This window comes from Poecilia reticulata, linkage group LG18, assembly GCF_000633615.1.
Source record: "Poecilia reticulata strain Guanapo linkage group LG18, Guppy_female_1.0+MT, whole genome shotgun sequence".
Taxonomy (NCBI): domain Eukaryota; kingdom Metazoa; phylum Chordata; class Actinopteri; order Cyprinodontiformes; family Poeciliidae; genus Poecilia; species Poecilia reticulata.
The window spans coordinates 2,471,149-2,486,496 of record NC_024348.1 but is presented as its reverse complement, the minus strand read 5'-3'; the positions used below and the strand labels follow the sequence as shown (position 1 = coordinate 2,486,496).

The window sequence follows — 15,348 nt, the reverse complement described above, 5'->3', positions numbered from 1 at the left end:
AAAAACAGCAAAGGTCGTAAAACAATTTACCTAAACAACTAGCAACCCAGTTCCAGATGCGATATCTGATTTACGGCCTGAGCCCGGTTCAAATCTTGGTCAAACTGTTTCACCTGAAGATGAACAGGCAGCTGTGACCCCCCAGGTCAGTTAATACACACACTAAAGAAGAGAACATTTTAATCTGCTCCAACATTAGACTGAATATGAACTAAAGTAACAACAAAATGATAATACCAAAAAATCTCTAACACACATTATTTTACTATTAAATGAATATTTTTTTATTTTCAGTAATGTATCAAAAAGAGGTGAAAAGGAAATATTTAGTGGATTTTTCCCCAATTATCAATGAGTAATTATTTCAGATATTTATTTCAATATTGATCAAAATGTTAAACATTACTATTAAAACGGCAAAGCAGCTACTTTAAAGCTGTGTATTTTCTGATTTCTTTTGAAAATATTTTTTTAAAAATGGGTTATTTTAGACTTCATACAGTACTGTTAAAACTTTTCTGATCCCTGAAGGAATTTCATTTTTCACACTCAAGCCACCTCATTAATTTCTTTTTTCTGCCGTTTCATGTTAACTGACAGGTTTGTTGGGAATATGGAATATTTCCTGTGAAACGGTTTGAATGTGATTCATTCTGAGGTTTTTCACTGAATTCAGATACGCCGTTTATGTTGTTTCCTTGCCTTTACTTTCCATAAAAAAAGAAACGTAAATCCTTTGCCAGCGCAACTCTAAAGAGATGATATAGTAAAAAGTAATCCCCCAAATGATGTCAGCTGCTATTGTTTTTTTAATACATTTAGAAGTAAATCCATTCTCATTAATGAATATATGTTGTACATATATCCCCTCACCTACTAGCGTTGGGAATTTCAGTATGAATATTTTTCAAATTCACTAGCTGTCAGTTTTTATTCCTTTGACCCTTTCTCACTCGCACACTTAAAGACCCGTACAAACACAGGTTATACATGAATTTAAAAAAAATCAGTAGTGCGCTTTACAATTTCTTTGATAGCAATTCAGTTGAATAATAACCTGATTCATCTCAATTCTTTTTGCACCAAAAGAAGTGTATGTCACAAGACCAACTGGTTCAATTATGTCAAATTACTTAGAAATTACAGAAAAAAAAAATTGAGATCAAATGGTGTCAGCACAGCTTCCATTTTTTATTACATTATCAAAAGCAATAAAGAGCATTTACAAAATTTTCTAAAGGACGGCACTTTAGATGGGGAGGTTACTGTTTTTTTCTTTTGCATACAATATGTCTATGTTTGGCACCTGGTTACGTGTGTCTGAAAAGGTGGAAGTTCAGAAAAAATGTTTTTAGGTTTGTGAGTCAAGCTTTTTCCATATGTTCTTTTTCAAATACCTCCAGACAAGAGAATAGAAAAAGGGAAATGTGTGCTGAGTTTAGGAGGAGGAGGAACGCAAAGTGGCAGACGGGGATCACTGCCTGCTGTAGACAAAAGAGAGAGTATGCTGCAACATTTGATCTAATGACGGATTCCACGCACTATAAGGAGGTTCTGGCTCTCCACACTAAAACCCTCAACGTCCCCGGAGCTCACCGGCTTCGGCTCAGGTATATTTCTTTCAAGGAACGTCTTCGCGAGTATTACGGTTCTCCTGGGATCCAGCTGCCGTTATTTACTATCCTGTAGGGCCCACTAGAGACTTTATAGGTTTTCCTCGGGGTCCTGTCAACTCTCTAGAATACGTCCTCAGTAAAACATGATTACCCCAGCTCTGTGACCTGCGCCGTGACGGCGGCTGCCACAGCCTTGTGTCTGTACCCGGCTGCCATGACATTATATTACTTAGAGACTGGTATCGTGCCTTGCAACAACTTTATTTCTCCCACGGTGGCTGACGGTGGCCTGGGAGAGTTGAGGAGACATGATGGATGAGATATATTTGAGCAGCTATCTCTTCTTCGTGTCCGTTCCAGTATCTCTGCCTCCTCGTCTCGTGCGTGCGGACTTGCTTCCTTCTGCCTTCTCCTGACATTGGCAGTACGCCGTGTGTTAGGGAATGTTTTTCTGTGTCAAAAGGAGCAGCGTGCCCGGATATCGCGCGGGATGTGGAGATACCCCTGTCACAGTCCAGGATATTAACAAACGAGGCCTGGGAGACTTCAGGTGTTCTCTACTATTTCGGCAGTGGCCTTTTTTTTGCTCTTTCAGACATTTAAGCTCTGTCTCTGCTCCTCAGTCTGGACCTCAGATCAAGAATACGGTTGGCACTGCAACATAAAGACGAACCCTTGGTGCTTCTACTCTGGCTGGGATTCCTGCTCGGCTCGTCTGTTTCATGCATTGGGACCCCAACAGCTTCTTTTCACCAAGGGCCTTTGAATGGCATCCATCGTGACAATATGCATGGCAGCCTACTGTGGTCCGCTGGGTCTAATGTTGTCACTAAATAATAAAGGAACTCTGAGTCTGTAGTTTAAAGGGTTGGAATTTTCTTCCAATGCGGTAACATTCAAGACATTTGGAGCCAATGGAGAAATTAAAAAGAACAAAAAGAAATCCAAAACAAACATAAGAATACAAGAAAATTGTTACTTTTTTAAAAGCTAGTATTGTTTTCAAAATTAGGAGCAGCTGATTCTAAAATCATACATGAACTACGACCTCAAATCACTGGGGAGTTGAAAAGGAGGCTTTATGAATGCAGAGTGGGACCAAAAGGTAAAGAGAGAAGAAAGAAGTTCAGTTCATCTCTTTCATCAATTGTAAAGGGGAAAGCTCATATCTGTGACTCCATTACCTCTCTGCCAGAATTTAGTTTCTTTTCACACCTGATAGTCTGGTAGACTCGGTTCCATTGGGGACCAAAATTGTAACACAATCAGCTGGTGTGGTTCACTTTCACACTACGCTGATTATCAAAGGATCTAAACCAGTGTTTCTCAACCTTTTTTTGGGCCAGCGCCCCCCTAGCCTTTATCCAGGTCCCTCACCGCCCCCCACCAAAGAATTTGCAGGCTACTTTGCACTGACCATCAGTTGAGGTGGCTCAGGCATCTGGTCAGGATGCCTCCTGGTCGCCTCACTGGTGAGGTGTTCCGGGCACGTCCCACCGGGAGGAGGTCTCGGGGAAGACCCAGGACACGCTGGAGGGACTATGTCTCTCAGCTGGCCTGGGAACGCCTTGGGATTCCCCCGGAGGAGCTGGAAGAAGTGGCTGGGGAGAGGGAAGTCTGGGCCTCCCTTCTGAAGCTGCTGCCCCYGCGACCCGACCCCGGATAAGCGGAAGAAAATGGATGGATGGATGGATGGACAGAAATTACAAAGAACAAATCTGGTTCTTAATCAAACCCTAATGAGTCAAATTGAAAGTGTCATGGAGTCGTCAGCCTCATGACATTAACACTGACATGAAAAATAATATTGAAGAAATAAATATATCAAATCTAATTAACATAAGTGATCAGTTCTTTACTGTTATGGTCTGTAAGATATATTTATTCTCAGTATTAGATGTGGTCTCAACAAACCCATGACATTTCAACAATATTTTACCTTTTATCTGGAAATAGTGTCTGTTTATTCTTGCCATACAGTCCTCTGTATTAATTATTGCTTGAAAGGTCTTGCCATACCAGTTTATTCCTCTGTATTTACTTTAGTTTCTTAGTTTATTCTTGCATTTTCTTCTTCATTCATTTCCATTTAGTTTTATTTGATTAGTATTATCCTCTCTTGGTTTATTGCTTTGTCCACTTTAGTTTCTTTCCTGTTGCTAAATTTATTTTATCATTTATTGACGCTCACCATCAGTAATCTTTACTCATCACCTGCTGCGCCGCCTAATCAACACATGATGTTTCACATCATGTGTTGATTTTTTTACTGTTCAGCGTCGGATTCTCTGTTTTTATGCCATAATTCACATCTAGTTCGTTGCTCCGTTTTATGTCCCGCTTCTCCTGTTTCAGAGTTTTGCGTAATGTGCGCGTCTTTTGTTTTTTTTTTTTTTTAAGCCCCTAAGGTGCAGGGCGGTCGGGAAGCGCATCGATGGGGAAAAGGCAGACTGACATAAACCTTTTAAAACAACAGAAACAATTTCTGCATTCTGATTATTGAAATTTAAAAGTGCTGTGTTGTTCTATCACCCCCGTTTCATACCGGACCACTTACAGCACCGTGTTAACGCTGTAAAATGAACGCTCTCTATTGTGGTATCACCCATGGAGGGATTTCTTGATTTCTTTATTTAAATGGGTTAATTTTTCAGAGGGATACTCAGTGAGGGTATCGTGATTTTAGCTACCAGTAGCAGGAGAACGGAGCTGCGCCAAGAAGCTAACAGAAGCTAACAAACACTGAATAGAAGAAGAGCTGCCATCGATACAGTTGCAGCCAAGCATGTTTTAATGTTACATACTACATTCTTCAGTCAGAGGTCTCTTCAGACTTGAGGAAAGACTGACTGCTACTGGAGATCCTCTCTGCTCACAGTATCACCGTCTACAATGACTCTTTGAAGACACTCGGATGATGAGCTATAACCTTTAATTTTCTTTTGCCGTGAAAGCTTTTTTGTTTGTTTTTGTTTTTTAACTTAATTGAAGTCACTGGTACAAGCTGATGAATTGCTTACCACATATGTCTTTCTGTGTAGAGAGATTTATTTTTGCACACTGTTTTTGACAAATGATGTATTATTAATATTATTCATTATCAACTTTGAATCTTTTTCTTCCCTTTATGTGTTTTTGTTTAATCTTGTGGCTGTGTTCCATGCTTCAGTGTTTTTGTTTCGACTAAACCAACATGTACGGGAGTCTTCCATTTACCGCAACGCTTCTTTTAACAAAATGACTTTCATAATGAGTTTCTTATGTGGATGAATGTCAAATGTAAAGAGAGGAGAGTCGCTGCCTGAAAGGTTTTCCTCTGACCTTTAAGTCTTATCTCACAAGGAAAATATGAATGCTGCCGTCAGAACATGATGAGCGGTTGTTTTCCCTCCACCGTCTCAATTAGCAGCTTTGTGTTGCAGCTTATGTGTGAAACGGCGCTCTCCTAGACATAAAATGTTAATTGCATTCTGACTTTCCTTTTTCTCACTCTGCTATTATATCTCATTTAGTTGTGACTTTCCCTTTGATGAGCAGGTGTGAACAATATTTTTGCTATACCCTTTAGACTAATCCACTGTTTTTTCTGTTTTTCTTTCATTGCAGGTGACTCATCTCTAGTTGGTAAGTCCTTCTTTATGCTGTGCCTCTCTTCTGCTTTTTCTTTCCCTGCTCCTTGCCACACTATCTGAGTAGTTACAGCTCCTCTTTATTGGATATTAAAGGCAGGCTCGGATGAACCATTTCATGCACAAAGAAAGCTTTATGTTGTTTTATTTTCACCTACAGAATTCAGTGTATGTCATGAAGAGTTGGAGAGATTTTTTATTCTGTCTGCCTTTTCCTCTCTTCTCAGTTTCAGCATCGGTCTGTGTGTACCGCCGCTGTTTGATGTAGCCTGTTTTACTAGCTTGAACATGTTTTTCACACGAGGTTCTGAAACAGGTATAATTATCACTGCTGGCACCTTGGCTGTCTTTATTGAGAACAGAATCTTAAAAGTCGGGAGAGTATTGAAGGCAAAGGTGGGCACACTTCCGCTAATCCATCAAAGTGCTAACAGATTAGCTAATTTCTTTTGTGTAGCACCTAATGGTGCTAACTTTGAAAACGTTTAGCGCACTTACCTTCCCCTGAATTATTTTTCCGGGTTAAATTCTAAAGCGCTAATGTACTTGGCTGTGATGTAAACGTTCTGTTGTCGTCTGTGTTGAATTCTTCAAGTAGTTGGATGTTTACATTTATGTTATTTAAGGTGGGTGAAGACTTTTTTTTGCTGCAGTTCCGTTTCCTCTCTTGACATACTCATTTTTTTCCTTAACTATATTTCAAAGAAGAAACATACAGGAACAAACAGTTGATAACAAGATGTAAACATAAATACAACGGGTAAAGGAATTAAAGAACATAAAAAATTAGAACGTCAAAATGAAATAAGTGCTTGAAGTTTGAAGTCGTTCACGAGCAGATGTAATTTGAATTGAAGATAGCACGTTAGCTTCCACTAAATACCCTGTTGGTGTAGCGCTTTATAGCTAGGGGAACTAATGTTCACGATTAGTGATTTAGGGTTAGCACGACTGATTTAAATCATCTAATTTTAAACTAAAGCAGACAAACTGTTAGTAGCTCCCTATGTACCTCTGAAGTTGTACTGATTTCTTTGCCATTGCTCTTAATAAAGCTGTTTGCTCTTCTTTTATCCTCATATTCAGGACGCTGTCGCAACGTTTCCTCTGTGGGCTAATATCCAAGATCAAAACCTTCTGGGCTTGCTTCATGCTAATTTCAGGGCTAGATTGATTTATTTTTATTTGTTTATTTATTTATTTTCGGTTGACTTGAGCATCTGAGTGCTTTCCCTTTTGTAGTAGGAAGGCACAGACCCTAATCTTCCCACCGGTTAATAGCTCAGTCTCTATGGGCAACATGCTGTCGTCGCTCCGCTTTTCAAAAAGAACCTTCAAATTTATGCAGCTCTTAAAGCAGAAATTTCAACCCGCTCTTAAGTTGTATTTGTTGCGTTACTTGACTTAAGACAGCTGATAAGAAATTACTAAAAGCCACAGAAGCTTCATCTGCAACATGCTGACATGTCACAATGTGCTAGCCGAGGCGATGGGCGAGGGAAGCGCAACACTGGACAGGCTAATGGGATGTATCAACACCTCTCTCAAACAGTAAACACACAAGATGGAAAGAGTTTAAAAGTCTGGCTGATAGCACTTTGTAACTATTGCTTTAGTGATGTGTCAGTGTTATTGCTTGCCTCTTAATAATTAGCTTTGTCTTGCTCCAGTACCCACAGTGCATTATATACTTGCTCCAGTAATCTACTGCTGAGCAGAATGTGTTGCCTGTAATGAGAAAAACACTGAGTTATTTTCCGATGATAAAAAATGTTTTTTAACCAATTGTGTGATGAATATTTTCTCCCCGAGAGTCCCTGCGCTGTGGCAATTCGAGCATGTCTCCCGATTCTCACTCATGAATAGCTATTAATGTGTGTCTGCTTGTCAGGGTTTGTCCACTGAGTGTTTTGGCCCAGAGATCTGACGTTGTCTGAATACTAATGCACCGTGCTGTGTGTCTGCGGGCGGTCGAGCACAGATTCGGTCTGGAACTTTTTCATCCCGGTGGTTTTGAAGGGAGTCCAGGCAGAAATGCTTAAATACCGTAATTGTTTCTTCCTACCTACGGGACACTGATGGGAGAAGGAATAAAGACCAATTAAAACTTGGTCAGGCAGGATGTTTATTAAAGAGAACGTAGTGTAGTTTTTCAGATAAAAATTGTTTTAATCAACCGTCCCTTTTAGGTTCGAAGTCGTGAACCAGTCGTGCTTTTTTTTAGCTTGTTTTTTGTCGTGTTTGTTCTCCGTACATCAATACTTAGTAATTATTTAGCAGCCCTATGATCACGCAGTTTAACTGTAAGAATTGAATCATGTTCTTTGTTTCAAAGGAGACGACCAACAAAGAGTCTCTGTTAGAGTTTCTGTCTTTTGTTGTGAACTATAACAAGATAAATCATAAAGCTAATCTAAAGTTTTTGTTGTTCTGATCTTCATCAGAGGGAATATTTCACATTAGGTTTAGACTTCCTTTTTTCTGCCTTGGATTTGCAACCCAAACATTTTTCCTTCTTTCTACATTTTTTATTTTTGTTTCACCAAAATTAGCATTCCCTTAGAAAGTTTCAGCTATTTACTTTGTGTAGCGCGGGATCTGAGTTACTTGTACCAACAATGGTGAACATTATTAACTCTGTTTGGAAAGTCTCTGTAAACTGTTAGTGGCACATGAGCCTCATCTTCATTCTGCTTTTTACTCCTTTGAATTATCCACGTTTAAAAAACAAAACAAAAAAAAAAAACATAATAAAGGCGACACAACTATTTAAAAGATGCAAGTATATGTGTGATGAGGTAAATGTACAGTCTCTATAAAAATAATCACCTCCTTGCAGTTGCATTCCACTTATTGTTGGACTACTAGCACCAACTGGCTGGACCTCTGTTGAATTAGATCAGTCACTTTGAAGGGGCTGAATGTTTATGCACTTACCTATTTTATGTTTTATAGTTTTTATTCAGATTTTACTTTTAAGATTTAGCTGTTTATCCAGTAGTAAAAAAGACGGTTTGTTTGCTATGACTGATTTGCAAAAGCAACTACGTTTTCATTTATTTGACTGAAAAGACTATTTAGCTTATAATGACATTGTTAAATCTTTATATTTAATGTATTGCATTTGGGTAAACATCAAAACCTTAAAGCAATGCTTTCCAAATGAGGCACATATTAATTGTTAGGCTGTTTGTTGAAATATAGTAGAAATAAATCTGGGTGTTTTCATTTAGCTGTTTTAGCAAAGATTGTGTCAAGGAGAAACTATCATGAGATGCATCATCAATCCACTTCACAAGTATAAACTACTTTCTGTTCAAGCTAAATGAAACACTGAATAAATACCGAATCCCGTTGTTCAAACACGACAGAGTGTGAAACGGTTCAAGGCCTACAAATATTTTAGCGAGATACAGACGAGACTTTGAACAGCGAAAACCTTAATAAATTTTATCGTGTCAAGATTTTCTTTTCATATCCATTTATGTTAGACACTAACTGTCTGCAAAGAAGGGAAAAAAAAACTCCTTTGCTAAATTTTAGGCTGGAGATATTTGGACCTTTCTGACCTGACCTGGGGTCAAACCAGGTTCAGCGTCTTTGCATTACAATTTGTGACCCAGTTCCAGATGTGAAGTCAGCCTTTGATTGGCTCATTGTCACCACAGTGACTGCTAATTCACTGCTAATTTACAGTCTGTTGCTGGCTTTTCCTAAGACAGTCATGTTTTTATTGTATTTTCTGTCTTAATTCTTCAGTGGATTCCACTGAATCTGCTCCTGCTGTCTGGTCCCGTAACGATGTAATGATGAGTGGATGCAGAAGCTCGATGTTGTCTATTGTTGTGGCGCAAACTAAATTCCGTCAAATACAGAGATTCAAAGTTTTTTGATGTGACGGCCGCTGTCCAGGTGGAGCTCATTGCACACATAGATCTTGCTCATGTTTCGAGCCTTGTCCGGTGGCAATCTCTCACTTTTTTTGTTTCTTGAAGTCATGTTTATTTGTATCGCACATTTCAGCAACAAGGCAGTTCAAACCCTAACCCTATCCCTATCACACAGTGACCAATTATAAAACAGCAGTTGACATTACATTTTGTCAAATGCATCAAGCAAACGCACATGAAATATACTGATCCGTTTTCCGCGTATTCTGAATCAAAATCAACTCCAAACAGGTGAGTTTTTAACCTTGATTTAAAGGATCTCGGTGTTTGAGCTGTTTTTCAGTTTTCTGGAAGCTTGTTCCAGGTTAGAGGAGCTAAAAACTGAATACTGAATCTTTAAGTCTTCTGGAACCCGATGGAGGTCTTCCTATAGCGATGCTATGGTGTGATCAGTGGCGCAAAAAGTGGGTGTGCAGGGTATGCGAAGCATAGGGGCGCAGCACCAGAGGGGTCGTCAAAACCCCGTCTGGAGGGGGCGGCGAGCCGATGATGTTTTCCCATACACTTCAGCGCGCCTTGCTCCTTCACCTCGCGCACATAACGAGGTAAATGTGGCGAGTTTTAACCTTCACGTATCGTACCATCGTTGGGGGGGCGCCGATCTATGTTTTCGCATCCAACTGAATAATGTGTAGTTGCGCCACTGGGTGTGATTGACCTTTTTTGACACAGCTGAAGGCTGTCCAGTGAGCCACACCACTATACTCTGAATGAATAAAAGGAGAGATGAGAGCACAAGTTATAGGCAGAGGGTGACACTAAGTAAGGCATTTGTTCCCTTTTACAAGCTCTTAAAGAAAACAATGGCTTTTCTAAGTCTTTTGTCGCCTTCCCATTAAGCCGTTTCATTGTGGAACTAACAAAGACTTCAGCATCGAAATGCAATCCAACGTTTTCAGACACTGCGCCCTGCTGTGCAGCAAATGTAAGCATTGTAGTTTTATGACAATCTAACGCTTTAGTTCACTGTCAGTAACAACTACTTCAGATTCCAAACAAAGCATCAGATAATCGTACATAATCGTCTGCGATCAAAAGGGGAGGTTTTCATTGATTTTGTTTGGAAAATTGCCCCTAAATTCAAAATAAAAACTTCTATGTAGATAGAACGCCACGCTCCGAAAGGTTTGCAGCCACCTGGCAGCTCAAGAAGTTCAATTCTAGTGACGGGGATTAACTTAAGACAGTCGGAGCGTTGTGGAGTGCAGCCTTGACTTAAGGCGTCTCGCCGGCGGTAAACGGCTCAGCTTTGGAGGAGAACAAGAAAACGAGAAGCTAACGGTAAAACTCTGAGCCTGCGGCCACAGCTACGTACCAGGAGCAGGGCGGTAATGAGATAGCTACCTGAGATAATTACTGCTCACGATGTCTGGCTCTCATTCCGTACCACAGGGCACCAGTTTAGCTCTCTGCTGTTTAATGGACACTCAATTGTCTCCATTTGAGTCACAATTTATGTCGTTTTATGCTTCGTTGTGTCTTAAAAATGCATTGGTTAAGAGAGCATTAAATGAGCCTGCAAACTGGGGGGGGATGCAGCTTTTGCAGTCTGAAATCTCATCGATGTGAAGAATTGAACACGCTAGATTTGATCTAATGAAGCAATGCAGCCAGGGCAAAAAAAATAAAAATAAATAGTAATTTATTAATTACCTTTGCTCGACTGCCTGGAAGAGCAAAGAGAGCGTTTGATCTCATCGTCTTACTTCATTACATCCATCTTGGAAGCAGTTTTCTTGTCGTTCGAATCATTTTAATCAGATTTTTTTTATTTTTTTGACAGTTATTCCCACTTGTTTTGGATGCAGTGCAGCATTAAGTTTTTTACTCTCACTTCACTTTTTTGCAGCTATGATTTGAAACCGAGGTATTCTTTTCACAATTTGGTTGGATTTGTCAAGAGGAAAAGCAGTGCGAGATTATGCTGCTGCAAGTAACATGTGAAAATCTGAATGTATTCAACCTCTTTCTTACATCTCTACTAGGATTGCTGAGTACTGTGGGTACGGTATAGTCACTGGGGAAAAATAAGGACACAATCTTTCTGGAAAGTTCTTCTACTATCACCATATTCATGCTCATTGTGAGTCAACACCTAAATTTGATGAACTGTCCACTGTCGCCACATGCTTTCTCAGGGGAAAGGATCACTGTCAGTTCTAGAGCTCAAAGCTGTGAGCTGTTTGTTTTTAATTTTTTTACCATCTGCGTGATATATTTTAGTTGTATTACAAATGGAATCAAATTGGTAGAAAGATATGAACCAATATTTATGATTGGGTTGAATTGACTTTTTTTTTTATTTTTATTTATGTTGCAAAATGGTTTGGTTTTAATTAAAACCACATGATATTAAATTGGTCCAAAGTGAATTAAATACAACCTCAAATCAGTAACATATAGCATTTTAGCAGTTATTTAAAATAAACTTTAACAAAAGAAATGCTGGAGGAGGAGTTGGGGGTGGGGGGCGCAACTAATTATACCCTTATGGCTTCTATAGATGTTAACGGGGTCAGCAGCAGCCAGGTGGTGTTAATAAAAGCCACTTAATTAACTGACCGTCCGCTAGTGTGAGCGGAGGCTTTGGCAGCTTGCTGTTCTGCTCTTTAGGTGCAAATTAAGAAGCCAATGAGGAATGGGATAAGCAGCGAAGGAGAAGGAAATTGATATTGTGCCCACATTCCTGACCAAACAGGACAGGAAAGCTTTTATTTTTAATAATAATAGTTCATATTTGATATAACATGATACACTTAATTCCTGACGTTGCATATATTGGAAACAAAAAAATAGACACTACAATCCTGTCGGCGGAGAGAGGATGATATAGGTTGACATTTTATGCCATAAAATGTCATGTTTAAAATAAAAACTAGCATAGAACTAGAAGCTCTAGAATTTAAACATCTTGCATTTTACAACGCAGGAATGTATCTTCCAGTGTTTGTCTGTGGCTTTGTTTATAAATGGTATTATGCTGGGGGGTTTTAAATGCAAAACTATAAGGAGATTGTTTGCAGCTATAGTAAACACTGATTGTGTCTGGACCAACCCTGCAGCCTTCTTTTTTTTTTTTTTTTGAGTCTAGAGAAATTCCTGTCGTGGCTATCACTCACTCCCACTGCCTCTGTATTTCATGCCGGTCCCGTCTCCAACAAATAAATTAAACCGTAATACCTTGACTGCTTGGAAATTACATTGGATTGTTATAAACGATGCCGAGCCGATAATGTGTGATGGCCGGGCAGAGTGTATTCAGCAGAGCAGCGTCGGAGGCTGCATGCTAGGAATAAGAGATACGGCGCGCTGCTAGATGTACATTGGGGCCAGCATGCGAAGATTAACCGGCTCCGCTTCCATTAGTCTCAAAGTAATTGTAAAGACAGCGATGAGCAGTCTGTAACTCTTATCCTCAAATCACACACAAGTAGCGCAGACCTCCAGCATTCAGATTTGATTTCCCTTGCCTAAAAAAAAAAAAAAAAAATGTAACTTAATCTTTCTATCTTGCTTTGAGATTACATCACAGAGATGATTTACTTCCTCTATTTACTGATTAGTCGTAATTTGATCGGAGTTCTTCAAAGAGGAACTCGGGGCCAGCTTTAAAAAAAAAAAAAGGAGCTGAATGTTTTTAAAGACGGTGTCTTCATTCATTAATTCACATTTGCTCCAGTGTGGAGCGCTTTTTGATTAAACACACAGTGTGAGTGCATGAATGCAGAACAAGATGGAGAGCAGCTTTAGTATTTTTAGTTGATGCCCTTTCTTGTTTCATTCTGTCCTTAATCAACATTTTGTCCTTTGGAGGTGGTGTTTCGTCCAAAATGGCCGTCTTAAAGTTACTCTACCTTCATGAATGGAGCTGAGAAAAGGTCAATGGGATGCTGACACTTCACAGGAACACCAAGTGTGGTGAAGTATGTGATCAGGAATCTAGGTTCTGGCTGTGGAAGTGATCTCGGTGTCTTGTAGCTCCACGGTTTTAGATGGAGCCTTTGCTAATACCCTCAGCTTATTACCAGCAGCTGCTGCCGGATAATTACCGCAAGTCATCACAATTCCATACAGCGTTCAATTTTTTACTCTAATGTGACTTGCCTGCATTTATTCTCCAAGTTCCCAGCATGCATTTTTTTTTCATTATTCTTACTGAGAACACAACAGACATTAATTGGTGCAATGTCTTGCCATACCATACGAGCTGCTTTGACTTTTTCCTCCATTTAGGCACTTAACCACAAGCTGTAATATATTTAAGTGGGATTTTTTGCGATGGAACAACACAAAGTGATGAAGCTGACTGCCTTTAGTAACACTTACCAGTTAAAAGTGTCAACTTGTGTGTCAAACACAAATACAGTTGTAACTTATCTTCTCATAAAAAGTGGTTTACATGCTTTTCATCAGTGGTGGGCATCACTAACTAAATGGCTATCTGTGCTAACCCTTTGTCATTAATGATAAATATTAGTTCCACTAACTAATGCTAAAGCACTACATAAACACTGTTTTGCGGAAGCTAATGCTAAAGCACTAGCTTGAATTCTAATTATATCTGTCCTTGAAAGACTCGAGCACCAATTAAATTTTCACACTATAATTTACATGTTCCATAAAGCTGTTAGATATTGCATTTATGTTTATCTGGTTCTCAACTGTTCATGTTTTATCTCGTTTCTGTACAAGATAAAACATGTACAGAAACAGAAACATGTTTCTAGATAAAACATGTTTTATCTAGAAACAAGATAAAACATGTTCATGTTCTTTTTTTAAAAAAAGAGAGAGAAGAACATGAAAGGAAAGGGAACTGCTCCGTCTTTCATCCACTTCAAAATAAGAGCATGGATGTAAATGTCTAACTGTGTGAAGAACTCTTAACAGCTTCAACACAGATGTCAAATTTTATTCAACTGAAGGTTTACAAAACAGCCAAATAAGTCAGTGCTTTAGAATTTATCCAGAACACTTCATTTAGGGGAAACGTTTTCTAAGTTGGCACAAGTGCTAGACGACAAATGAACTCAGAATTAGCAGATTAGTGGAAGTGTTTCCACCACAGTTCCTCATACAGCATGTTCAGTAGTTCACTTGATTATAAAATGATATTTGGCATTTTTGGGGTTGTGAACAAATCACATCACAGAAACTGAGATGTTGCAACAGAATGAGCTGTGTTTACTTGGTAAAGTAAAACACAGACTGTAAAATACTTCTTGTTACATTACGTCTTTACTAAATTATCTGGAGGTAAATAAATTACAGTTTGTTACCTTATTGTTATTTGTGAAATATGACATCGTTTTAACCAGATCAAAGCAAAATTGGCACAGTTGGTTACTGAACTCTCCGCTGGTACTCCTCCTGATTCATCCCTCCATATAGTGAAGCCTTGTGTGTTCTCCTCTGTGTAAACCTTAAAGGAAAAATAAACGATACAGATTGACCATCCATCATCATGACAGACACTGGGCTTCCAGCAGAATCAGCCGGTTCACAGAAGCAATATTTCAGATCCTCCATCTTGCACAACCAGTCCTGGATGGTCGCTACCAAACTGAATGAGACTGAGTAAATATCTGATCTGACCAGATGTGAAAACAGAATAATTTATCACATAGAAAAAGATGCTATTTAGTATATTGTAGATACGAACTATAAGTAAAGTAGAATACGCTGAAGCAGTATAACAAAAAGTCTGTAGGCCAACAAAAAGTTGCACTGGAACTAGGCAAAAGAATCAGTTTGGGGTAATTGATTGTTTTTATCCCTTTAGACATATAGATAGGACATGGAACATGCGCGGAACATATGGAAATGTTGAGCATTAAACTTAATCTGTAACTAATTCCTGACTCTCTAATACTCCTCTGCCGCCGTATGTATATCTTAGCGATAACTGCTCTCTGGCTCCCAGGCCACGGTCAGCAAAAGCCCCTCAGTCGAACTGATCGATAGGAAACCCAATTGGAGGGATTAAGCTCATGAATCAACCTGTCAGGACATGAACCAGCACACATACGCGTTATGCACTTAGCAGGGAGAATTCATCTGCAGCTCAGCTGAAGTACGGCGCGCTTGAAGGCAGTTTCTAGCAGGGCAGAGTGTGTTTGCAGAAGTCTTTCTTTTTTTGTTTACAGTACAGCA

At 39.3% G+C, this 15,348-nt stretch overlaps 1 protein-coding gene across 1 annotated transcript in view; it reads left to right on the top strand.

Moving 5' to 3' along the window:
- Positions 1-15,348, top strand: part of nrxn2b (neurexin 2b) — a 435,854-nt gene that overhangs the window by 235,285 nt on the left and 185,221 nt on the right. The window contains exon 6 of the mRNA XM_017310305.1: positions 5,223-5,240. Within this exon, the coding sequence (XP_017165794.1) occupies positions 5,223-5,240 (18 nt within the window). The remainder of the gene's footprint in view (positions 1-5,222; positions 5,241-15,348) is intronic.